General features: G+C 33.4%; 1 protein-coding gene across 1 annotated transcript; it reads left to right on the top strand.

Annotated features, from left to right (window-relative positions):
* The first annotated feature begins 55 nt into the window (after positions 1-55).
* Positions 56-27,574, top strand: unc80 (unc80, NALCN channel complex subunit). Its single transcript, XM_071891621.1, is given in 43 exon segments — positions 56-267; positions 387-607; positions 674-722; positions 800-820; positions 896-1,041; positions 1,127-1,292; positions 1,346-1,489; positions 1,561-1,821; positions 3,164-3,299; positions 4,225-4,367; positions 4,429-4,655; positions 4,715-5,183; positions 5,242-5,399; positions 5,712-5,741; positions 9,165-9,291; positions 9,376-9,963; positions 9,965-10,065; positions 10,117-10,382; positions 10,449-10,791; positions 10,857-10,980; positions 11,045-11,174; positions 11,241-11,794; positions 11,871-12,119; positions 12,185-12,778; positions 12,839-13,031; positions 14,600-14,818; positions 20,019-20,338; positions 20,413-20,901; positions 20,956-21,062; positions 21,121-21,472; positions 21,523-22,194; positions 22,245-22,455; positions 22,522-22,826; positions 22,885-23,310; positions 23,379-23,740; positions 23,800-25,016; positions 25,080-25,427; positions 25,484-25,804; positions 26,157-26,234; positions 26,298-26,411; positions 26,490-26,722; positions 26,784-27,094; positions 27,152-27,574. Coding segments are annotated over 43 exon segments (11,727 nt in total). The 5' UTR covers positions 56-264; the 3' UTR covers positions 27,351-27,574.
* The last annotated feature ends 212 nt before the right edge of the window (positions 27,575-27,786 follow it).

The following is a 27,786-nucleotide window of genomic DNA, read 5'->3' as shown; positions in this document are numbered from 1 at the left end:
CTTTCTCCATATACTTTTCCTTCTCTGCCTTCTCTTCTTAGCTTCCTCACCAAGAGACCTTTTTTCGCTTCTTCGAAGCACGCAATACATGTATGTATTTGTATAAGAGTGTCTAATGTTTATATTATACTTATTAATAAAATAGACTTGATTTGCAGAAAATTTGATTACTGTACATCATTCCTGTTGCAAACTATATTTGAAAGACTATATCAAGATATGTAAGAAGGCTTTCAAAAGGATATCTCACAAACGGATTTAAATATGGTAAGATTTATTTATATATATTTTGTACTTATGTAGGTTTCAGAATGAATTCCTACACTTTGATTGCTTTCTTCTCTCTAAATGACGAATTGGGTGACACTATTCTCATCTTTTTCCAGATTCGTGGAGGTAAGGAAAAACAGCCCTTTTATCTCCAACCCGGTAGCACTGGAGCCTTTAGCAAAACGAGTAATGGCTCTGATAATGGCGTTAGTAAAGGAGGGAAGATCAAAGTGAAAGAGTCTCCCTCTGCTTCCAAGGGAGTAACGGAACAACATGTTTCTGTTCAAAACGATAATTTACCTCTCGCCATTCAAATTTTTCTATGGAGGCAAACGAGGTGAGGTGTACATATACTGTATATGTATCTATACTATTTAATCAAACCATTTCCTCGTGATTTTAGTCCATTTATTCGGCCAAAGTTTAGCAAAATGCACGAGGCAACCTGCATGGTAAGTCAGAATACCTTCTGTTTCTTTGTTTGGTAGCACAAGTAACTCTACTAATCTTATTATCTCATTTCTTTTAGGAGATCAAAGAGGCGTGTAAGGTAAAGTATATTATCCAATCCGGGTTTGCAATCCTCTCTTTCTCTTTTCTATCCTACTAAATTTCTAATCCATAGATATTCGAAAAAGTTCTCATACAAAACATTCGCTTCGGACTCTCTCCCAGCTTTACAGATGCTCTTACCTTGATATCCAGATGGAAATTTATTGTGGCAACCCTTCCGCATGTCATTCAGTGCTCCGCTGCCTTACTACAGCATAGGTAGCAATATTATCTCTTTTAAACTGCTTCCTTGTTCTTGTAATCATTCTATTAAACATTTACCTACCGATGTATTGTCTTTTAGGAAAGAGTCAAGCTTCAACCTGGGAAGTTCGGAAACAAAGCTCCTCTATACTCTGCACTGGATCCTTTTGGATGCTGCGGATGAATGCTCCCTGGATGAGTATGAAAAGGCTGGAAAAATTGATACCTCTCCTTTTGCCTACCTCTTTCCACTCTCTTCCATTACGGTGAGACTCTTGTCATTTTCAATGTTCTTTATTCTGACTTACTTTCTTGATAGACATTTATCTACCTGTTTGCACCCATTTGTTCCAATGTGAGGGAATCGGATTTCATGCAAAACTTTCGTTTGGAGAACGGGAAAAAGATTTGGAAAGCTCTCTGGGACTTTAATCAACCAGATGTTCCTTGTTTCAGTGCCAAAGTAAGGCTCTTTCTTTTTTAGATTAGGTTTCTACAACTACATACATACTGTCTTTGTTATACTATCCATAGGTAAAACCTCGAAAGCCCTCTTTAAGGGATCTCAAAAAGACTCGCTCCAAAAATAAGGGAGCGAATCAACAAGGGATGTTCAAGGAGGATGAGGGTATGTACTTGTATAAGAAACCCTCTGGTTTTGATATTTATCAATCATTGAATATGATTAGTTCAAAAGTTATGTTTATCTCCGTATATATTTCGAGTATACCCCCATTTGAAATAATCAAACTTAACAGCAAATCCTTAACTTTTCAACATCCTTTTCTAGAGTACATAACAAAAATCATTTGATGTTTTTTGATGATTGTATAGATACATAGAGTACGAAATGGGGCTTTCTTCTTAGTCAAACTAATCATAGCTACTACATATTTGATGTTTAATTATTATAGATCTAACATTAAATTTGATTTAGAAACTCTTGATATTTTTTGTTTCTTTTTTTAAACCACCTCTAACAAATTTATTGTTTCATTATTATTTTAAATCTTGCTGTATTTTTATTTTTGTGTGTTTGTTCTTAACAATGAATTTAGCAAGAGCAAGTTATCCTTAAAATTTTCTTATTGACAAAGCCAGTAATTGGTGTCTTCTTTCGAAATTCAAAATAGTGTACTTCCTTTCTTATTTCTCTCTCTCTCTCTCTCTTTTCTATCTATGTTTCTTACATCCTTTTTCAGTCTCTGTCATTACTTTTTAAAAGATTCCATGTAATTTACGAGTGTATTTTTAGTATTGATTTCTAAAAAAAATCTGACGCCGATTCCGATGCGATCATATAAAAAAAAAACCCTATGCCACTTTTTTAATATTTTAATTGTTTTTTTAGAAAAAAATCCAAAATAACTATTGCCTATTGTCAAAAAATTAATTTTTTTTGGAAAAAAATTTCAAAAATTAAATTTCTTATATTTGGATTTTTCGGAGAAAAATTTCAAAAATACATAGTGATTTATCGAAAATTAAATTTTTGGCAAAAAAATAATTCAATATGTAATTAATAATCATCGTAATCAGAAATTAAGTAATATTTTCCCTTTGCCGATACTGATTCCAGAAAAAAAACTATTCTGATTAATCGCCCATCCCTAATTTTTACTGGACGGAACTTTTTCGGTCCGTATAAATTCAAATGAATGTGATTTGACGTGATATATGCAAGGCTAATTTTAGTGTGAGTGGGGCCTGGGGTAAATTTAAATATACTTTTCTTTTTTAAATTGATTGTCATAATTATTTTCTATTTTTTAGAAAGCCAAATATTTCATTAAATGACCTATTTTTAGAAGTGAATAATTCTTTTTATTTTTAAAATGACTTTTACAATAAAATAAGATTAATCCTAATTCTATTAATTCTAAATCATCCTAAGACGAGTTTTTGTATTCAATTTAATTTAAATCCATGATATTTCCGGAATCAAACAAAACACGCATTAATGCTTCCCTTTCCCTTTACATCAACTCTCTTCTGTTTCCTCTGTTTCATTTCTCTCTCTCTCTCTCTGTCTATTACAAATCTATCCATCATCTTTTCCTCCTTCTATTTGTAATCTTGATATTTATTTGGACATATAGACGGAAAAAAGTTATTCATTTAACTGACTATTCTTTAATGTCTTCCTTTGGAAATGCTTATAGGAGGGGAGTCACCGGCTCAAAATACAAGACGAAAGCCGACACAACATATAAAAGGAAAATGGCTTAAACTCACGAGGAAAGGGTTAATAATATCAGCCATGAATCACGTAGGTAAGGGATGAATGTTGCCAAAAAAAAAAAAAAAAAAAAGCAACAAAAAACTTAGACAATTTTTTCGACACCTTTTACGTATATTTTATTTTTATTTATTTCATTTTTTGATTTGACGCTTGATGTTCTCTCTTTTGTGGTTAACTCTATTAATTATCCTTATTACTTATTATTATAGTACTTATTATTTATTATTAAACGTAATTACAGAAATGGTGGATGTTGCTAAGATATTTGTTAAAAGAAAATATGTAATTAGTTAGCAAATGAGTTAATAACATCTACCTCTTTGTATGGTTATAACAAATGGGCAAAGATTGTTGCTCTCTTTGAGACACGGACTTGAATATATTGTATACCTACCTATGCAATACTATGTAGAATGTACCCTGACCACTGACCACCCATTCATTTTAAAGCACATGAATGCCTTATCATTTTCAGAAGTCATTTTCTTAAACTCTCTTTTTCATTCATTCATTCTTTCTTTCTTAAATATTGTTACTCGTCGCATTATTATGAACTTTTTTCAAATACTATAATTTATCTATAATTAATTGCTATTATTAGTTCTTATTTATATTTTTACTACATATGTAAAAAGTACATACATATTCAATTGTATGAGAAACAAATAATTATTTAAGATGCAGCTCAACTCAACACAACACAACATAACTTACTTTTATTTCTCAATTTTTTGATCTTACTCACAGTCCACAGCAAGATAAGACTTTGTATTTGTTGGAAAATGCACTTCTTTTTATTGTTATATATCATAATTATTACATACCTACGATATATGTAGGATAAATTCTCATTTTTTGTCATTCAATCAAGCATCATACACATACAGTATCACACTTATACCTTTGTGATTCTTTCATTCACTGTTCACTGACTTACTTTACATTTACACTCCTAGCCGACAAGAAATCCGAGACTCCCAAAACTGATAATGGAGAGAATCCTTCGGCGGATAAACCCGTTCGTAAATCTTTACTCTCCACACCTTTCGCCAATCCCCTACCCTCACCTCCGCCTCCATCACGTTCAACTTCTTCAATAGTGAGTTAAAAAAACCAACAACGTATAATCAGAGACATCTGTTCTTTTTCCCTCACCTTAGGCATCATCCAAAGAGGCCCCCAACTCTAATTCCTCATCCATTGCAAATCCCTCTAAACTCAAGGATAGTAAAGGAGGAAATAATCCTTTGGGTAACAAAGTCAGGAAGAAAGAGGATGACGAGTCTGCTCTTGCCTCTTATTTTGATATTGCTGTTCTTCGCTGTTTGTATATATCCTACTGGAGTGAGGAAGGAGTCTATTGGGCTCTCACATTCTTTCAAAAAAAGTAAGGAATTACTGAATACATATTACATTTGTATCTCAAAAAATTTCATCTTGTCACAGACTCCGGGGATTAACCTATGGCATGTATAATGGAAAACTGAATGGAGAGCCTAGTACCAACGGATCAGATCCTTCCAATCCACGAAAGAGAAGTAATTCCCTTCCCATACCTCAAATTGAAGTCACTTTTGCAAAAGATTCAAACTCTCAAAAAACAAATGAGATTGAGTCCTCTGAGCTGGAAAATGGGAATATGTCTACCATTCAATCTAATCATAACCGAACGACATCCCTCTCGGAAAAGACAATAAAGGGTTCTCGAATTCGAAAAAAGTCTCTTATATCCGGTTTGGAAGTCGGGAAATTAAAATGCTTTAAAAGTTTTGTGGAGTCGAAGATCCTTTCCAAATCAGATAGAGCATTAGATGCAGAGAGTTCCCACAACGTTTTATCTGCTCTTCCCTCTAAAAAGGAAATGTATCGGAGGCGAAGCTCTGGAGCAAGTATTTGCGATTTTGCAACACGAGCAGTAAGTTGATCAAATTTGTTTTTATACCACTATTTGGCTAAATATTCAAATATTTCAGCTAGCTTTGGAGAGAAGTCGTTCAAAGTCAACTGTAGGATGTACTTATGGATTGGAAGGGAAGCCTGGAATATCTAAGGCTCCACCCTTAGAGAAACATACCTTACTTTCCTCAAACAATAGTCGTCTTGTCAAGGGAAAATCCATGCCGAGTTTAAGGTACTCCATTCATTACGATAACACCGATTAATCATTATGGATTATACAAATATAATCATCTTTTTCACACTTCTATTTCCCTTTTCCCTGTCTTCTCATTAAGCAATCAATCAATTGATGTCACCTTTCTATCATTCTCTACATTTATTTAAATAAAGGCCCATTATTAGATATGTATGTATATCAATGACCAACATGCTAAAATGCATATTTCCAGCGTTTAAAACAACTTTTCTTTTTATACAAACCCTCTTTTCATTCATTTCATCATTATTCTTATCATTTATTCTTCTTCAATATTATGCAATTCAGCTATCTAATTGATGAGCTTAAAGAAAATGGGTAAGTTTCTATCTTTTTTATATTCCTTCTCTCACTCTCTGATCAATACTTATCTTGTTGTAAACACTCTTGTCGAAAAACATCATTAGTTATGTAAATAAAATTTATACAGCCTGTATCATATCAAGTATTTCTAATTCATATGATAACAGTACTTTGAATTACTGTATCAGTATATGTAATTTTTGTAGGGGGGGTCTAGACGAAAAATACATGTGCATGTGGGCTATTTTCTATCTTTCAATTTTGTATAAAAAATATCTTTAATTTTTTTTTTAAAGATAATTTGTTTTATAATTTTAGTTAGAGTTGAGCATTTAAAAAAAAATGCGTTAACTTTTTTGGAAAAAAATGATATTTATTTCTACTTAAAAAAAAAGTCAAAATATTTTTTTTTACTTCTATGGTCTTATATTACAAAATTAATCTGAATGTATATATTTAAATTTTTACAAAATTATGTCAAAAGCTGGGCTTGGGTCAAGTGCTGTAGGTTTTGAACTATGGGTCCAATTACAACAGAAAATATTAATTTGATACAATTCATGTATTGGTAATTCCAAAAGAAATTTTCAGTATGAAAATTTATTTGACTAAAATTCGATATGTGGTATTATTGACAGTGGAACAGTTTAAAAATGAAATTTTGGATCTGTAACTCAATCCAACTCTGAATAATGAGGCCTTAAAGATATTAGCTTTTGATGATCATATATCGTAAACTAACTCAATTATAGGCAAGTATAAGCTTTTTCACTCTACAAGTTTTTTTTTTTAATTATAAAGATTCGGTCTTTATATTTTTAAAATATGTTCAATTAAATAAAAGATATTAAGCCATGAAACATTGAAGGTCAAAAGCTAAAGTTATTATAGATCAATTTTTATATTCATAATAAAAATAAATAAATTAATGGATAAGTTTTGTTAAGCTAATCGAACATTTGTCAGAGTGCTACATTCTACACCTTCAATACCTTATAACTCATATTTGGATTGAGTTTCAGATTCAAAATAGCACTTTTAAATTGGTATAGTGTCAAGAATACCACATACCGAATTTTAGTTACATCCGAGTATTACTCGAGTAAATTTATAATGAAATGACCCATATATATATATAAATAAATGGAAATACTTTAGTTTTGAAAGTCCAAGTATTTATAAATAAAATTCGAAAATGTTTATGTGTACATGTATTTCGACATAGATGTTTGCAGCAAGATGACTGAACACACTGATTTCCACTTAATTGTGGAAGTGGAGCATGAATTTATCCAATCATTCAAATTTCAGAGTGACTTCTTTTATCCTCTAATATTTAACATGAAATCTCATATTTCCTCTTACTTCAAGTACATACATACATTAGTTTTACTAAAATGAGTACCTGTTATGAATAATTATACATACATGCATAAGTACATAATTATGCCATTTTTGTATTTTGTAGAATTCAGTAGAACTCCATTTATGCATGGTTTTAAATAATTACCTAAATTAGTTTTTTCTCTTTACATTATCTTCGTCTTTTTAAGTACTACTACTCATCAGTTACCTATTAAGAAAAATGTCTTCCCTCCTAACTGAGAGAGCTATGTTAAATAGGTTGTAGTTGTAGGAGGCAGTGTCGAAAGAAAAAGGGTCAAACTTGTAAATCATTGAAATGGCATAGAAAATACAGGGTGATTAAGATAAATTGGGAAAATCTTTAAGGCCCTATAAAGAAAGAACTAGATGGGTTTTAAGCAAAAAAAAAATATATTATTTGAAAGCTGCATTTAATGAAATTCAATCATTCATAATGAAATCTCCCTCTCTTGATAACCTCAGCCACACTGCCCTAGAGGCTTTGGCAGGTCCGGGCAACCTCGTGAAGATCCAGTTTTCTCCTTGTACAGGGGATTGACTTCTACAGGGCCACCGCAGACGCATAGTACTTGATACAGGCCTCATGTTCGACCCTCCCTCCAGAGATAGAAATTGCATGGGTTCAGGCCAAGGTTATCAAGAGAGGGAGATCTCGTTTTGAATAATCATTAAATATATTTTTAAAATAATAAAAAAAATATGGTTCTATCCCCATCTAGTTTATTAGTTATAAGCCTTTAAAGATTTTCCCATCTGAAAAAAAAAAATAACATCAACTCAAATGATTAGAATTCATTTGATTCCTTTGTTTATTTCATTGCTTCATGATTAATTTTTATAAGCTTGGAGGCTAGTTCATACATTTCCCTTTTCTAGCAAGTTTTTACGAGATGTGGTGTTGCACTTTAATGAAATAACCACATATTTATAAGAGTTATATTAGCTGTGGCTCTTTAAGGGGGGAGTGCACACACTAATTTTCTTCAATAGGGAAAATTGATACAAAAAATTGAAATATAAGAATTGATATTTGCGCTAAAGAATAATTAACTATATATGTCGTCAATATCAATGATACAAACCTTAAAAAAGTGATTTTTTTTGTATCCGTTACACAAATAAGTAAATTATTTCACAATAAAAAAAATGTGAGTACTTTACAAATATATACAATATTTTAAGCAATAACTTTCAATCAAGTAAATCATCTAATCTACGTTTCGTTAAACATTGTTAATTTCATTTTTTAGTAAGACGAAAAATTTAATAAGTCGTTTCGTTTCGTCTTTGTCTCGTAATCGTCATGCAAAAATTATTCGATGACGAATACATTTCGTCTAGTCATATTCGAGGAAATTAACACTGGCTATCAATACTATTGTAATATGTTAATTCTGACAATGATTCATAATACTGAGAGTTTCTCCGGGACCGAACTTAAATTCAGAATGTAAACAGATATTTTATTTAAAGAAACAAAATGTCGGGTATAACTTTTTTTTCCCTCATATGGGACAGGTTCCAGAGCAAATTTTTGTGGACATGATTTTATTATGACACCGGTCCATACCGAATTAATCAAAGTTGAAACAATCTCGGACCGGTCTAGGACTTTCAATCCAAAACACAACACTTATGATTAACTTAAAGATTAATGTATGAAAGAATGGCTTTGTGCGTTTAACACTTTTCCTTTCGACGCTCTGTCTATGCACAGACAGAGTTAGGTAGTTAATTCATCCAAGGAGATAATGATCCATGTACGCATATGTAGGTACAATGTACACCATATCAATGATGATGAAAAGATGGAAAAACAAATCAATTCTGGTTTCATTACAATCCTAACAACATTAATTATAATAATAAATAATCAATTATTAGCAGGTTGAATATTTACATAATAAAAATACATTTCATCAAGTACTAATTAATTATATATAATTACTTACATACATAGATTACATAATACAGTATTTTTGGATTCAGAAACATAGTGATGGTGAAACCTGTACTTGTTGAATTAAGTATGCTTATTTTATCTATTTGTAGGTACTATGGCTTGAGAAAGGTGAGCACTCCAAATTCTTTGCACAAAACTGAGAAATACCAAAAGAGAATGATGTCAAAACCCATTATAACCGTCACGGAGTTTACACCCATTACAACTCCCGATAAAGTACATATATATATATATATCCTTAGATTCATACATTAAGCAAGGAAAAAGGTTTTTTTAAATATTTCCTTTCTCACTACATAGATAAGTACGGAGAGTACAACAACAGTGGACTCCCCACCCCTTGGACCACAACCACTCTCTACATCACTCATTACAAATACAGAGAACCAACCTACCCCTCTTGTCAATATGTCAGGCTCCAATGGTAATCGAGCTAACTCGGAAATGTGCAGCTTTGGAGAAGCCATTCCTCCTCAAGTTGGCGTGGCAGCAGCTGTAGTGAATGCTGCTGTCAATCACTCATCTGCCCTTGTTCCTCGTGTAAATACCACTGCTCTGGGCTATGTTCTTAATGCGGCTGTTCCTTCTGAACCCTCACAGCCTGCTCACTTATTTCGTTCGAGAACTGATAGCAAAATTGATTATGTGGTAAATGGACAAATGGAAGCTCCAGGATCCACGTTTTACATTAATAAATATGGGGAAATTGACTATGTCATACTATTAAAGGCTCTTCATAAAATTTCTCTAAGGGAATATATTTGTACTTCACGGGTCTGCGAGGCTCTTCTTTCACTTCTCTCATCATTGATTGATGTAGGTCTCCTCACTAATAAATCCAACGAAAATCCCAGTTTCTCCACTTCCAACAACGCTAATAATCAATCAAAAAAAATCTCAGCCAAAGATGACAAAGGAAGATATCCCTGTCTCCACTCCCAATGATAAATCACTTTCGATTCACAATATTTTCATGGATATTACAGTTAGGTAAGTTTTAAAAAAAATCTGCATGATTCCTACTCATTAACTTCTCTTCAGGATTTTAAAAGTTTTGGGATGCATAAATGGTTGTCATGATTGCAGTCGAATGCATGTTTTAGGATCAGAATCATTGGATAACCTTCGATCCCAAGTCTCCTCTATGATATCAAGACTTTTATGGCTTAATAAAAAGGAATTTAAAAAATATTTTGCAGTCCTTTTAAAGACAGAAAAGGATGTTCCATTTGTAACTTGTTTCCTTCACGCGTATCTTAATACCTGTATTGAAAGTGCTGCTATCTCTCCAGCACCTAAACCCATGGGTAAGTTAATTATCTACCTATAATTTTCTATACGTACAAATAAATTATAAAATTGTCTTTTATAAGGAGGAGCACGGAAGAGATCTTCAAAGATCAATCAGGAAATGAACCTAGCCTATGCAAACAATTTTGGAGAAAATGCGGAAAATGCTCCAAAGCCCATCATGGCTTCAGCAGAGTCCATCATACTTAGCTCATTATTTAAGAAAATCATTACATGCTCAGTGTCTAAAACATTGTCCCTGAGAGCCCCAGAGAACGTTGTTATATACACAGATATTAGAAATCTTGTCAACTACGTACGAGTCTCTCACGGTTCAATATTCAGAAGGGTAATACTCAGCGCCATGTTGGACTCGATTCAAAAATTAGAACGCAAACAGCAAAAAATTGAAAGCCCTCATATAACGTAAGTTCATAAATCATTGGAAATTTAAGGATTACCAAAAAAATATGTTTTTCCGTAAATTTTAGACGTTATCCTAATATTGAATCAACTGACTTTACGGGAGGATTTTGTTGTATAGAAGATGAGACTGAGAAACTTGTATATAAGAAGTCAGTTTTCAAAAAAAAGAGTTCATCTTCCACTGCAACTGTAATTATCATAATCACTAAATTTTGTAAGAGGTAAATACACTTTTGCATTTCTTTGTGTTTAGAGTATCATCGAAGGAACAGATAGTCCACTGACTCGTGGAAGTCCAGCTGGATCCCTGACAAAAAAATATTGTGTCCTATCTCGATCGCATGACAACAACGATTCAAAGAAACAGTCAAGATTTCAAATGGGTAAATATATAATTCTTCTCTTTATACTGGTTATATTTATAATGATACCATGCTTGTACTTTTCAGCATTTAATTGGCTAACAGGAAAGGCTGGAACTGACTATTATGAAGATGGCTCTTCCTTTCCTCATACAACACCTTCCCCCGGTGGTGGCTTGCAACCGAGTGGAGGAAGTTTCGTTGTAAACAATATGTGCGATGGAAATTTCGGCTCTGAAGATTTCGGGATATCAAGTAAAGCCGGAGAATTCATTCCATCAACTCTTCCTCCCTCCCGTAAGGTCTCAGTGCATTCTAGAAGCCAGCAACGATTAAATAAAAATGCAAATAGTAAAACCATGTTGCGAATGGCAAAACGAACATTTACTGAAAAAATTGGAATAAATAGATCCAGGAAAAAAGAGACTGAATTAGAGGATCCCTACTATGAAATTTCTCGTTGTAATTCCTATGATTTTGAGACAGGAACTAAAGACTCGGTTTCAGTGTACTTTAGGGAAAGACTTCATGTTCCAATTGATTCAATTCAAATCGGTTTGGATCGATTTTCATTTCTACTCGAGACAAGTAATCCAGGAACAGTACCTGATTCATTACTCATTGCTGCACTCCTTGATCTAGTATGTTGCTTTGTCTCTCATTTATTGTACTGATATATTTATGTATGTATGTCATTGATTATGGCTTTGTTTTCAGCCCAAAGCTCCCATCATTACTCGAGCCTGTTATCTATTAGAGTGTGCATATTTTGTTCAGCAATGTAATAAGGGACAATGGCCTATTTGGCTGAAGAATAATGTCGCAAACGCAAACCCTTTATTCCAAAAAACTGGAAGGGGCTATAGTCTATCTGCAAACAACCCAGGACCTAACTCCCAACCTCTTCAAAAGAGAACCGTTTCTCTTCAACTCCAGGCAGCAAAAATGTTTCATCAATGGGCAGAAGTAAGCGACTAAATATTGATGTATGCAAGTATATTTTTGTGTGTAATATAATTGTATAAACATAGATGCTTGGATCTCGGATTGACGAACTCTTAACCGTGGAGTCCAACCAAACCTTGAATAACGTTTCAAATTCAAATGATGAAACACGTCAGCGACAACTTCTTCTTGAAGATGATGAAGAAGATTTCTTGGATGAAGCCTCTGTGAATCCGAATTCACAATCTACAAATTGTCCAACTGTTCTAAAGTTAGTGGCCTGTGTTCTTCTACTGGAAATAACTGCTTTTATGCGAGAAACTTATAAAATCCTTCCGAAAACTCATTTGACAAAGACAAGTGGAGCAACTCCTAACGTCATTAACATCCCTTCTAAACCAACAGGAGGCTCTATAGTTGCAAGTGGAATAGGTGGTTCCATATCAGCAACCTCTGCAGGGAGACGATGGTCTATGGCTACTCAGTCACTAAACATAGGGAATTTATCCATGGATTCACCAAGTGGAATGATGACCACAAGCGCTACATCCACTTCTAATATGACAGGAGGAGGTGCTACTACTCCGGGATCCACACAGGACCATCGTAAAATAAGTTTTGTGATACAAAATGAGGATAATGATTCCGCCAATAGCAGTCAAACAACGTTAACTGTACAGGTAATGAAGAACATTTTTTTTTTGCACAGGTTAGTTTCTTATCCTTGGATTTGACTCTAGGGTGATTCCCTGGATACCACTGGGACAGATAAACGAAGCACAGGCCCAAGAATTGTTCAAGGTAAGCCCAAAATTGTCAAACCCGGTGGATCTTTCAAAAGACGAAGCATTCGTTTGAAAAAAGGGAGTGGAGGGGAATGTAACTCGGAGCGGTCCTCTCTTAGGAAGAAAAACACAGACACAGATACTGAATGTAAGTAATTGTATGTAATGTAAAGACAGATCCTTTTATTATTTTGCTGGATCAAATTAATTATTTGCATTATTAAATACAAATATAAATGTGATTTTTGGAGGATTTATTTTTTACATATGTAGATTGTTCATACATACCTATATAATACAAACATTTTCGACTCAAATCGGCTCATTCACTTGTTGAGTCTCCTCTATTTTCATGTTAAATCATATGAAAAAGTTCCTCAACACTTTGAATGAACCAAATTGCAATTATTTATATGTAGGTATGGTTTGAAATAAATCTACGCCAACATATCTACATATATCTCAAATGATTCAAGTAATTTTCTCTCTCTCGTATTATTGAAAACAAATGTCTTTTTGCCAACATTTTTTTCCCAATTAAATTACCATATTATTATATTTATATTTGTATGATAATACAAAGTCCGATTTCCCTATGTTCTTTCTTGAATTTGAGGGCTCAAAGAGTTCGTTATTTTCCTCATTGTAATGGGACATGAGAATTGTTTATTTATATTTGGTTGTTTACAAAACAATCAAGAGTGGCGTTGTCTTGCGGGAAAATATATCAATTTTCTAAATGATAATGTCGTTGAATATTTTTATAACTTGTAAACTAAAATTCAAAATTTTATTTGGGGGACAAGAAAAATAAATTATAAAGGCATATCCTTTTTAATGTATTTATGTTGCGCCCCTTACTACATGCATTCACATCCCGTTGCGGATAATGTATACATTTTATTTTACTCAAGTCCTATTGTTTTATGTATAGAGTATATTATATAGTTTAACCCCCTCAAATCCAAGAGTCACTACAAAAGGGAAAATGGACTTTACCAGACTCAAAAGATCTGACGACAATACTCACTCAATCAACTGACAAATGAGAACAATTTGACGTTTGAATCCTTGTGACAATATACATAACTACATAGCCATCAGATTCTTTTCCTTTTATACCTAAATGATGATAACTAAGTAGTTACGTACCTTTAGGTGACTTGGAAGAAATAATGGACCTTGGTAAGTCGTTTAAGCCCGTTGCATTTCTTCCTTAGTGATAAAACATCATAGATGGGGTCAGCAATTATTACATATACATATGTATTGTATGTATATAGCCATTTTACACAATAATACATAAATTATTATAATTAAAAAAGTAGTAAAGCAAGATACTTGTTTAAAAAAAAAGAACCCTTTCTCATCCCTGTTAAATATTAGCATAAATCTTTACAATCTTAGAGCAACTTGATTGTAACTGATTGAATATTGTTGGAGAATCTTCATATATACATCTACATAGGAATTAACTACTACCACGTATTTCCCTAGAGTAAAACATAACCCACTGAACTTAGCATTTCCCTTAGCCCCGCACTTACAAATTCGATCCACTTTTAGCTGCCCAAGTACTAGTACTACTACTAATAATATAACTACTTTTACTGTATACTACCACACTATCACACAGTCACAAAAGTTGTCACTCTCACAAACAATAATTATACCATTGTACCAATATTGCAATAATGTACCTACCTACCTATGTAGTGAAATCACCGTCTACTAATACTTCAGCAGTATTAAAAATGGATGGAAGCGGTGGTTCCTTGGGTCCAGGAGCACCGGATGTTCGAAATCCTTCGACATCCGTTGGATCTACAGGATCAGGAGGAGCTAGCAAGCCAGCAAGTGCTAAAAAACCTCTACCCAATGCTAGATCTCGTTGGAAAATGCTCACAGGAACCACAATTTTCATTAATCGTCTAGGTAAGAACTCATCTCTTCATGAAACAGTCATTACCACAGGTACAAAACAAAGGTTGTTTCGTCAAAGTTCATCCATTATTTATCAATAAGGGTTTATATCCTAGATATTATATTTGATGGTCTCACGACTGTTCCTAATATATAAAGAGGCAAAAAACAGGACATAATGAATTGTATGTTAGATGGTGAAGCATCCATACCATATCAATGATTCAAAATCCAATTATTACATGTGTACAGCACGCTCACTTTTAATAACCCAATTTCAGAATACACCACCTCCGTCCTCCTTGTTGTTGTACAAACATAGTTCATAATACATATCTCATTTTCTTTATAAACTGTACAAAATGTAATACTAGCTTCTTCCTTCATAAATACATCACTTAGTTACTCTCATTCCATATCATCCATAATTTAGCTGCCTATCTTAGAGATTCTTTCATTGATTTCCTCTTTGAGAATTGTATAGAAACAATCCCTCTCAATAATAAAGCATGTACAAAACACTCTGTTAATTTTACATATTAGTTGACCCTTCTCTCAACCAACACGGAATACGGGGAATTATCATGAGCTCATCAAAAAAATTCCTGAACTCTTTCTTTATCCTTTTTGCATGAGCACAAATACATACAAACATGCATAGTATGTATCTCAATTAATTGCTAAAATATATACATTAATACATTGAAAAAGCTATAATAATGATTCATTAGAGGTTTAGATGGGTAAATATAAATTCTAATTTCTTCCGCTCTCTTTTTTAACTTTCTCTCTCTCGCTCTTTATTTCTATATATTTATTTCATAACTTCCTTTTGGGTTGTCATTCCACATCAAATCCCCCATAGTTTTCACCTCCAAAACTCATAATTTGATGAAATTTAGTATACAATATCTGCAAATCCCAAATTTATTATTATTTTTTGTAATCAGGTAATTTTTTTCGGAGATAGGTACATTTAGAGTCTTTTATTTTTACAATTGATGTTAGTACATCAAAGTTCAAATAGTAACATTTTCTGATCCTATGGTTCAATATCAACAAAGCATTTATGATGAGTAAAGATTTGGACTGTCAAAAATATGGTATCATAAAGTATTGTGACATGTTATCAATATATATTGGTATTAATACTAATAGGAAATATCGATACGGATTAAAACTTGTTATAATAAGGATTTCTAATAAACGACATAGTAATAGAGTTGTGAAAATGCTTAAATGCTTTTAAAGTGTTTGAGGATAAAATTGTACAAGTTCCTTACAGGATACATATACATTTTCATCTCTCTATTCCCATGACGTGTAACTTTATTTTTAGAGAAGAAAAAATTAGTGCATTGGGTTTGTAAAAATGTATTCCTCCTATTAACTTTAAAAGTTGTAACTTAATTAATTCAATAGCATAAGGATAATTGTGCCAGCGCATCATATGATCCTTTGTTTAATATCGATATATGATAACAAGAATTGTTGGATATCTAATATCATATGATGATACAATACAGATATTGTAACAGTTCTAGTAAAGATATACTCCGAAATTATTTTTATATTTTCTGGATTCTTAAATTTGACTACGTAGTTCAAACTTTATTTTGCTCAAATTAAATTCATTTTTTAGCTTTGAATATCATCCTTACAGCTTAATCGTAAATATGGAGATGATACATTCTTTGTTTGTTTTGGAGATAATTTTGATTTTTTGCTCAAAAATCTAAATATTTTATCAATGGATCATTAACAGAAACAAATGATAAAACGGTTGCTTCATCTAAAAGTGTTAAAATCATTTTTTTTTTTTGAAAAATTCTAAATGGCATGTTATGGAGAAAATAATTATTTTTTATAATAAACAACAGCAAAAAATTCATGAAAAAAATATCAATTTTTAACCAAAACTAAAAAATTTGTTGATTTTAAATAAGATATTGAATATTTGATTTTGAACGATTTAAACACAATCAACATTTTTGTTCTTAGAAATGGACAAACTTCTTATTTACCAACATGAGATAATTTGGAGTCCGTATAAACATAGTTAGCTTTATTGAGACACACATAAATAAATGTACAATTAATTAATTACAAACATAAATATTTATGTAAATTGCATAAATTTTACCAAATTCTGAGGGATTTGATACCTATGGAATGAACCTTGAACAGGAAATAAGCACATATTACATGTACCTTTAATCAATACCTGTAATATATGAATATACATATATATAGAATACTTTTCTTTTTAGTTTTTTTCCCCCAGTATTTTCCATTTCCTCTATAAAAGACTTGACATTTGACTAAGTATTATTGTGGTTTTTTAGATCCTTAGATCATTCTAATATCTAATTTCTTTTTGTCGCAAATTGTACATATTAAAAAAATGTCTTTTATGTTTTAATTTAAATTTATTAATATTTATGCCATTCTCTGAATTTGCTTGTAAATTGCTATATTTTTAATTCATTTATGCATGTCATGTAGGTACGTACGTACATTACTCAATAACTACTTTTAATCTTATTTTAAACAATAGGCTCAGAGAAGAGATATGTAACATATTTACACATGTGGTGTACCAACACATAAAAAAATCTCAATCCCAAATTATGAAACCAAGAATTTCCAATTATATTTATTTTACTTTATAAATATGTATGTATATATAAACGCCGCAATAGTTATTTCATTAACATGAGCTTTCTTTTTGAATTTCTATTTCAACTTGAGATACCTAAAGTTTACACACCCTCTATCAAAACATAACTGGGGATGTGTGGTGTCGTTATCTTTAATGCAGAGAGCAATCTGTCCTTTCGTACTAGTTGGCCAATTATTTTCAACTATGGTATTATTTTTCAATTTTTGTTGGGAATGGTTCAAAGATCTAAAATAGCTAATTCAAACAAAGGTTAATATATATATAAGGTGTGTCGAGAAGATTTTTTTTAAAACTAGCTATTTGATGACGTCACAGAGGAACCAATGTAGGAGGAAATTCGATAAATTAAATTGTATTAATACATCACTAAAACAAACATGCTATCTTAAAGATAGCTAATTCAAATTAAAAAGATTTCATTTATATCTAGTTTGTTGATGTTAAAATTATAAATTAAAAAGATCTACCATTAACTTTAGTTCTATTGTAAAACCTCCTTGTATACAATATATTTTTTTTTCTGTTCATTTGATGTAAATATAATCAAACCTGCACCCCCTTTTGACACTCTTAAAAATGCAACATATAACTGACCAAGTGAAAATACTAATGATTTTTTTCAAATATTTGACCTTTTCATGTAATTATTTTTATGACCAATGGTAACTTAATTGAGAGTTGTTTTTTATTTTTTTCCTGCATTTTCGAAAAGACAAACTATACCTTAAAAAAATTCGATCGATTTTGATTTATAAAATAAATCAACTTTTTAGTGAAATAACAAACTTGCCCTCTAAAGCCAATAATCTTGTCTAATCAGAATTACGGTACAAACATTTTTATATATATATATATATAATAAAAAAAAAAATAGGTCACAACATAAATTTTCAAATAAATATACAAAAATAGTTGACATCTGATGGATTTGTAAAGGTTGCCACCGCACAAATACCTCTAGTTTGGAATAGTATGAGTATTAAAGCTTAACAATAGTCAGCAACATTGATCTTGGCTCCATTGTGACGCCATCAAAAAAGTTGTCCGCTTATGTCAACCAGACTGCGTTGCAATTTTCTTATCGACATACCTTATATATAGTCAACTTGATTCAAACATGCCTGATCAGCGTTTAGAACCCTAATAAAAGAAAAATAAATATCGACAGCCGACAACAAAATAGCATGCATATTTTTCTGTTAATGAGGTAACGCCGTGTTGTTGAGCGAGGGGACAATAAAAATGTAATTTGTCCCTACAATAATCCTACCTCTAACAATAAAACGAGTCAAAAGATGAACATGGCATAGTATAAAATTTTAAACCTATCAGAGTTCAAGAGGATAATATTTGAGGTACTGGAGCCGTAATTCCAACAATGAATGAACGAATCATAGTAAAAACTAATGGAATCGCCGGAGCTCATGAACAGTACGCTCGGGAGTTATTCTCTTGAACTTAATGTGTGTACGTTCGTGCCCCGGTAATTCATAGAGAAAGAAATATACTATATGCATATTGATTTCACCAAAAAGATTCATAGGTCAGATGGAGTAAATGTAATAATATAATGTTTACTTATACTTAATCAATGCAACTCCATCTAACCAATTAAAGGGACATTTAAAAAAGTAATAATAAATAAAAAATAACTGTAATTAAAGATGAATTCCAATTCATTGAAATTTTTAATGATTGTTTCAATACTTTAGATTCAAATATGCTGTGATAATTTTGTAGAAATTTTAACTTAAGTCCATTTTCAGATCAGTTGTATAATTCTAGGTAATTTTTTCTCGAACATTTCGCTGTTGGTAATTTCGTCGCTCATATTTTTGCCCCTTGGAGATTTTGCTGCATGACAAATTCGCTGCCTTTCTATGTTCTTATATTTTAGGATCAAACTTTACATTAAGTCTCTAATGTAAAACCCTTACTTTCTTTTTAACGATGGATTTTCTTACATTTCTAAGTAGTCATTGAGTCCTTTTGAAATAGACTCATGTTCCCATGATCTATTACTCCGCAATCCTTAATACCACTATTCCTTCTTTATTTCATAAATATTTTTCTTTCTTTTTCTAGCTGATATACAACAGTAAAGACCAAATTATAAATTAAGAAAATAATATATTCATAATAATATAAAAAACTCGCGAATATGCCATACGACAAAATTATCGCTCATGCAGTTTTATCTTGTAGTACAGCTTTAAATGTAATTTTGACTCGTTTTTGATTAGAAAAAAAAACAGTGCTTTCGGGTTGACGGTCCTCAAATATGAATACATAGAGGATTTACGTCCCAATAAAACATATATTTATTAATCTCATACCTAATTATGAATATGATGATTATTAAATTATTATAAATAATGGTGATTAGTTCCTGTTCTCAAGTCCCTTCTTCTTCTCTTACGACTGCATGAACTAATATACTTAATCAACTGCCCCATCCCCCCCCTTTGCAATCCTCTAAATTTGATATCACATTACAATCCCAATTCATGCCCATTTATTCAATTACAGCCCTGAAACGAGCAGACTCCGCTACTGCAGCTGCTAAGCGTAAAGTATCGGCTATTTCTGTGAGTGATGTATCCGATTTCGAAACCGGAGAAGACTCTCCAGGACCAGAGGAGTCTTTTAAAGACTCTGACACGCATTTGTATGAGGTATTTGAGGACTCTGATGTGGTGAATTTGGATCAAAACATGCCTTGGCTCAATGTAGTATCCAAGCTCATCAATTCTCTTAACTACTACTGTACACATCAAACCTTCTGCTATTCCAATTGTTATCGACGTCAAATGAGAGCCGCCAAAAGGATCATGGAGGCCGCAAGCACGGTAATTAAATTGATTAATTATTTTTTCTTTTTCATATTATGTTCGGATAACTATCTTTTTAAATTATTTCGCAGATTTACGGGTATGAGACAGAATTTACTGAGGAATTTGCAAATGGAATGAATCAGCAGCATGGTCTTGGAGAAACTACAGATGCCCAAACAGACTTTCATCGGCGAAAAATGAGCCGGAAAGGAAAGGGACCAAAAACTGACTCTAATTCTACATCCCCAGACCGAAAGAAGGATAATAATTTAGTTGTTTCCCTTGATCCGGAGAAGGGTGGTCTTCCTGACATACTTGGAAACGATCCTCCTCTTCAAACATCAATTACTGCTCCACATTCCTTGGGCTCTTTGAACAACGGGGAGAAACAAAGCCAAGGGGACAAAATTCCGGGGAATTATTCTAGCGGTCTTGGAACTGTGGAAAAAGAAGATATTAATGTTCAGTATCATAAAACGAATCATCCATCAACAGAAAAAAATCAACACTCTCCCAAAAAGCCTGAAAAGAAAAAAAATGAAGAACCTAAACCGATTTTAAAATATCTTCAACAAAGGGTTGATTTTTTATTTATTTTTGGGAATAAGATTAATAGCATTCTTATTTCATAGGTCCGTAGCTTATTTCATATACCCCTATATGTCATCAACAAGAGTTCTTGCATTTTGTCAGAAAGTATATTTTTAGAACTACTCCCCGTCACTTGGGAATTATTACTGTGAGTCAATTTCGTCTCCTTTAAAATGGCATTTTGATAAGTGCATATATAATTTCAGTGAGGCGGACAAGGATGTGGTTGGGGCTGCAGCCTCATTATTCATAGTATCTTCTGTGAAGATTCCTACTCAATGTTTGGACCTAATAAGCTCTGAATTAAATCATCAACTCCCTGATCAAAGGATTAGTGCGATTCAGCGATTTCAAGTTCTATGGCAGAATCGACAACAAGTGTGGCAGAGACTCGAAGAAAATGGGCAAATATCCATGAAAGTAACACCCTCACAGATTGAATTTACTCTTCCAAGTCCAAAATTAGGAGTAGAGTCCCTTCCTGTCATTGATCCATGTTGGATACCAAGATACAAAACAAAGATAGAGGATGTTACAATCCAACATGACAAGAGCCAGGTTAGGTCTAGCTTATTTTGTTGTTTGTGAATAAAGATTTTTTTTTGTAGATGCTTCTCTCAGCCACCAAGAGTCGAAAAAAGCAGCAATCCGAGCTTATCCAGAGTGTAATTTATGCAGAAGAAGAGAAACGTCGGAAGGAAAGAGAGAACTTCCATATCACTTCTGTTCCAGTCACCATGAGAGCAGCCTATGAGCCTAGTTTATATAATGGAGGAAATGTAGATGAGCATGATGAAGGAGATGAGGACAACAATGAAACTGACAAGACCACACCAAAGAGTAGCTATCAAATTGCTCAAACCCTATTCCCTTCAACACTCTGCTCTGCATTCATGGAGATTATAACCTTATTGGAAGACCAAGCTGTGTCCTTGGATGGAATCGCTGTCTATGAGGTCGCATATCAACTGATATGGTCATGTCTAGTCGAAGATAGCAATCTTTTCTTGAAGTACTTTATGGAAAAACTGACACGGGATCATATAGAGGAAGTCTTTAGAGTCATTCGAGTCCTCATACGCTTTCTTCCTAAATTACCTCAACAAGCTGCTTTTTCGTTATACAACTACATCATTGGCTACATCATGTTCTATGTTCGACATCCTCGAGATAAAGCCCAGGAACTGATTGGGCAAGCTCTGGCTACTCTCTGGATGGTCGTTCATTCTGTTCAGGGCATCATGTTTAAGGATCTAAAGCAAATTTTGAGAAAAGAACAAGTGAGTTAGACATAAGTTTGTATCTCCTCTATAACTCGTCTGTATTCCAGGTGGATGCTGCCATTTTGTTAACAGCCAATGTTCCTGCCGCTAAAAAAATTGTGGTACATGGTCCTCAAGGCCCTGATGAGGGAGGTATACCCAGCCAGTTTCCCCTGGGAGAAGACGTTCAATTTTGTCAGATCCTGCAAGAAGCCCAAGATTTCTTTGGAATCGATGATGAAGTATCCAAAGAATATTTTCTAGTGGACCATAAAACAAGTAAATTTTAGTACCTGACCATCATTTGCAAATAAGTATATAATGAAATACTTTCTTTTGTTTAAGAGACTATCCATAATCCTCAACACCATGCAAGGGACTATTATTTCTTTAAAAGAACTCAGTATCCTCAACTTAGTCTCGTACACAAAGAACCAGCCACAGCTTATGACGAACTACAAAAACAATGCTACTCCAATAAATTTGTTGAAATTGGGAAAGTGATGCTCATTTGGGGGGTGTTGAAAAATGTATCTCAAGTTGTTCAACGGGTTGTTTTCCTCCATGAGGACTTAATGAAATTGCCAAGTTTTCCACGAAAAGCACTAGAGTCTGAACTGGATCTTCATACAAATGGGAAAATGGGCAAGGTAAAAAAAAAACACTCTTCAATAATACAACATTAATTTCTTCTTCCTATCTAATCAGGAGCTGCATGGACTTGACGTACTCCACAAGTTCAACTGGATTCGTCTAATTGCTCGGATGTTTGAAGCTATGTCTGGGAACTTTGCATATCCTGCAGATGTTCATTTATTTATTAATGTTATTTGTGGTGCCTTGGCCCTTCACGCAGAGGATTCTTGCATCCTCCGCTACTGTTTTGCAACAATTATAAACGCGGCTCATCAGTTCAAGAACATTTTTTCCAATTCCGGTTATTTTCTCGTCATGCCCAGTCTTTTGCGTATCTATTCAAACAATCAAACGAATCGTCTTATTACGACAACGATCGAGTTTGTGTGCAAGCAATTGTATGTTTTACATAGGAAACCTTTTCTTCTTCAAATGTTCGGAAGTATTGCTCCTATACTGGATCGTGATGATGACACTGCATATGGGGATGCGTTTAAGGTAAGGGAAATCCATATTAATATCAAAGGGCTATCACATAAATTTCTAATTTTAATTTATTTTCATAGATCCAGCCAAAATGTCTATACAAATTGCTATCGAGTTTAAGTTACAGAACTGCAGACAATTTAAATATTATGGAGCTCGTGAGATTAAAGAAACCACTCACAGCCTTGGATTTTTGTTATTCTGGAGAGCCTGAAAATATTTCCGTGATAGAATGCATTTCCCTTTGCGTACTGGTTGTTGCCTATGACTCGTCTACGAAAAGAGCAAGACAGATGCTTCGGATTCTCGAAGCAATAATGCCCTACTTCCTTCGAGATCTTGTCTCTGATAAGAAGATGGACACAAAGACGGTTAGGGACATGATTCATCAACTCACGGTGACAATGAAAGTTCTTCTCAACAATTGTGACGAGCTCACAAAGTAAGTCGAAAGGAAATATTTGTTCCTTAACTCATTCGATCATTTATTTTCCATCACAGAAATTATAGCGGACCAACAAATCAAGGAGGTGTAGATGATCGTAAAACACGCTTGCACTCAAGCCGTGGAGGTCCCTACTCTCCTGTTATTGAAATAGATGAAGACTCACACTCACGCTATATAGGAGCAATGGGGGATTCTTCAAGAACTGCTCGTGGAGTTGGTAACAATACAGATGATCTTTTGGATAGTGAATGGAAAAGGGATTCCTACTGCTCCCCGAGAAATAGCATCCTTCTACTAACTGGAGAGTTCATCATCATGTGCTCAACCAAACTCTCTGAAATCAATAAGAAAACAAGCTCAGAGAAACAATTAGAGTTAATGGATAATAAATGTTATATGAAGTTAGTGGATATAGCTCATAGTCTTCTCAAAATGGCACCCTACGATTTGGATGTCATGAAGCTAGGAGGACTCCAAAAATATATGAATGAAATTTTTCCAATCACAGACTGGAGTGTTGAATCTATGAGACCCAGTCTTTTGACAATACTCAGAAGATTGGATAAACTTTTTACCAAAATCCACAAGAGTCCAAAGGTTTATCATGTTGTCGATTGGACTGCTGCAGCTGGTTTACTGCATGGTGTATATACAACAGTATGGAAATACCCATACATCGTCAATCTTACAAATCTCAAGTCTCTTATAGCTACCTGCCAATGTCTAATTGTTGGAGAGGACTCTCTCTCTGGACTAACTGATATTCACGCTGGAAGGTCCAATAATATCAGAAGAAACGAACTCCCTCCAAAGGAATTCTGTTCAGTAATATTTCAACTCATTGCACTTCAAGTTCTGGTCCTGGGAGACACATATACACTTGAACAGCGTCTTCAACTCTCAGACAACAACCAAATAGCCCTCTATTCCCTTCTCACTCATGATAAGGGAGAGTCATTACTTTTGAATCTTCTTCTTCCACTCTGTCTCAATGTAGGCTGTGGTCGAAAGGACGTCCCAAAACTCAGGAAAAGTGATGTAAAATTTGCATTGAATCTCCTGTTGACTCTGTTGAATCCAAAATCTGCAAATCGAAAGGATCATAACCAACACGAGCTGCTTACTATTTCCACATCTCACAATACCATCGGAGCTGGGTCTTATAATGATGGAATTGCATCTTCTGGAGGGGCCTGCTCTGGCCTATATAATACAGCAACAGATGTGAGAAGTAAAAATAAGCACTCTTCACTCGAAATTGGGTTTCTTGGTGAGTTGACAACTATCAATTCTTGCAATACTCTTTTGTATAATTATGACATTTTACATACAGGGTTGAAAATTATCATCACTTGCTTTGATTATCAGCTCAATGACGAATGGTTTCGAATTGCCCGAATAATAAGGGAAATGGGGAATCGTCAAGAAGGAAATGGACCCTTGTGGAGATTTTTAGACTTTATATCCACACAAAGAAGTCCCCTCTACACACTTTTACTACCCTTCATTCACAATAGAGCACAGTTGTTTGCAGACTCTGAGCCTGAGAGACATTTTCATTTGGAGAGAGCAAGAGAAAGAATCACAGTCTCATCTGGAAGTAAATCCAAATCCTTGGTTTTAGATGAGTTTGGAAAGGAATTGGAAGAGCTGAGAGATAATCTGAACAAACGAATACAAGGTAATATGTTCATAATCCCCAATTGTCTAACCAAATGTCAAAAATTGCTTTTGCAGAGTCATTTTTAGATTTATCAAATGGAAGTCGCAGACACACGGGACGAGGTTCGAGTCAAAGAAACTCGTTCATTGAGTATGTGTCAGAAGTGTACAATAGAGGTACAGCTGGTTATAACTCCTCAAATGACAAGTGTGGTAATCTTCCAATGGAGTCTCTTTCTGCTAGAGGACATTCCATATCAAGTGGCGGCTCTGGTGTATCTGCCAATTCATTTTCAGCAACTCTTAGGAGGAATTTAAGCATACGGAGTGAGAATTTGCCACAGAGTAATAAGGTTCTGGGACTTCAAAGAAACACAAAAAGCTCTAGATCCACAGGTATATACCTACATATTTTCTGTATGTGTGAACTTGACTCAAGACTTCTTAACGTCCAATGATTGTTTCAAAGGATCGATTTATTGACTTTCTTAGAATAATTTTAAAATGAAATGAAAAATGAGAATGATATTAAATAATACGAGTATATCAATATTGATTTAGTTATGATTAAGAGTACTCAAGCCCGTTCCAGTCAAATACGCCAGTATCATTTTCTAGTCCGACTCAGAAATGACTTTTTTATAATGTGAATTGAGTCCTTTGAATCACGTTGTAGACCCAACTCTGATATTTTCTATCATGTTATCAGAAATATAAGACTTCTGCATTTATTTTTCGTTTGTAATAGGTGTTTATAGAACCATGGTTACCGAAAAAATACCTCGAAGAACAAGTTATAGTGGAGAACAAACTCTAGACCCTCATGGTAATGCTTTTGAATTATATAAATATGAATGTTTACCAATAACAAAATACACATTCTCATTAGGGTCCCACTTGCAACCTAAGAATGCAACATCAGAACCAAGATTATATAGAAAAAGTACAATATTTTCAAGACATAGACACATTAAAAGTAGGCACGGAAGAAGTCGACAATCAGGTACCCTCTCTAAATAAATAAACCATACAGATTCAAGTAACTTAATAACTACTTTTGTTTTTAATTGTATGGTTACAGTTCTCTCTGACCCCGGGGGAAATGATAGTAATATTTCCAACAATCCCTCAACTTCATCAAGCTCTGGCGGAGGAATTGTTTTACAGCCCAATAATGGAGTAGACAGTGTCAATAATCTACGACCCAAAAGCCCTGTACCTGGTAGAGGGAAACTACAACGTCAAAAAGCACAAAGTCGGAAAACGTTCAAACTTCATAAAACCCGAAAGGAAATTAAGGAGGCAAGGACTATGGTATGAGAAAGATTTGAATATATCCATACATTTATCAATATTATGCTCGTTTATTTTTCAGATGAAAAATTTGTCATCAATTGAGATCCCTGAGACAGGCGGTGTGTCAAATGATCTCCAACAACTCTCTGTTCGTACAATCCCAAACCAATCGCTCTCTACCGTTGATAGCGTAATAAAACGAATATCTCCCACTTGCAAAACAGGAAAGTATCCCTTTGCCACAGACGTGGCTGTTCACATCTGCTCATCCTCCAAGAGCCCACCCAAGGACTCAAAAGTGATAGATATGGAGGGTATTACACTCGTTGATGCAGGGGATGACTCTATGAGCATTTCCTCTCGTGGAACATCTAGTACCATTGGATACAGGTTGAATATAGACCTTTGCATATTGCTTATCCAACTCATTGGTTTTTTCTTTTACAGAGATAGTTTTGGTGAAATGGAAGAAGGAAATTTGCTTTCCATTCAAGAAAGAGGCCATGAGTTTCATTATCCATCATGTTCCATAACTGAACAATCCAATGCGCTGAACAATAGTTCCTCACATGAGGTCATGCCAATGGCTTTAAAAAGAAAGAATTATATCATTTTTGAGCAAAATGATGAAGATACCCTCATATAAAAAGAGGAGGTCAATCGACCTTGGTTTTACCTTTCTTCAAGTCCAATTATTATTTCAAAGCATCTATTTAATTATTTTCTTAGAATAATTTAAAAATTAAATGAAAAATAAAAATTATATTAAATGCTACGCGTGCATATATATTTATCCTCAAACTAATCATTTCATAAGAGAAACTTTATTTTCTTTATTTTGTAAATAGTAAGTATATAAATTAACAAAAATTTAAAATAATTATATAGAGACATATAAATTTAATATAATAGAGACTTTCATATGTTGTTTAGAATATATATCTTTCAACCCTTTCAAAATATATCCTAATTATTAATTATAATGAAAAGTGGTTCATTTTCATAAAAATCAAACTTATAGCATAAATTTGACTTAATTTTTTATTTTCTGTGAAGGACTAGACAAGATCTTTTACGGGAGG

Source organism: Lepeophtheirus salmonis, chromosome 1 (assembly GCF_016086655.4).
Source record: "Lepeophtheirus salmonis chromosome 1, UVic_Lsal_1.4, whole genome shotgun sequence".
NCBI lineage: Eukaryota > Metazoa > Arthropoda > Copepoda > Siphonostomatoida > Caligidae > Lepeophtheirus > Lepeophtheirus salmonis.
The sequence above is the reverse complement of the archived record's forward strand: the minus strand, read 5'-3'. Positions and strand labels throughout refer to the sequence as shown.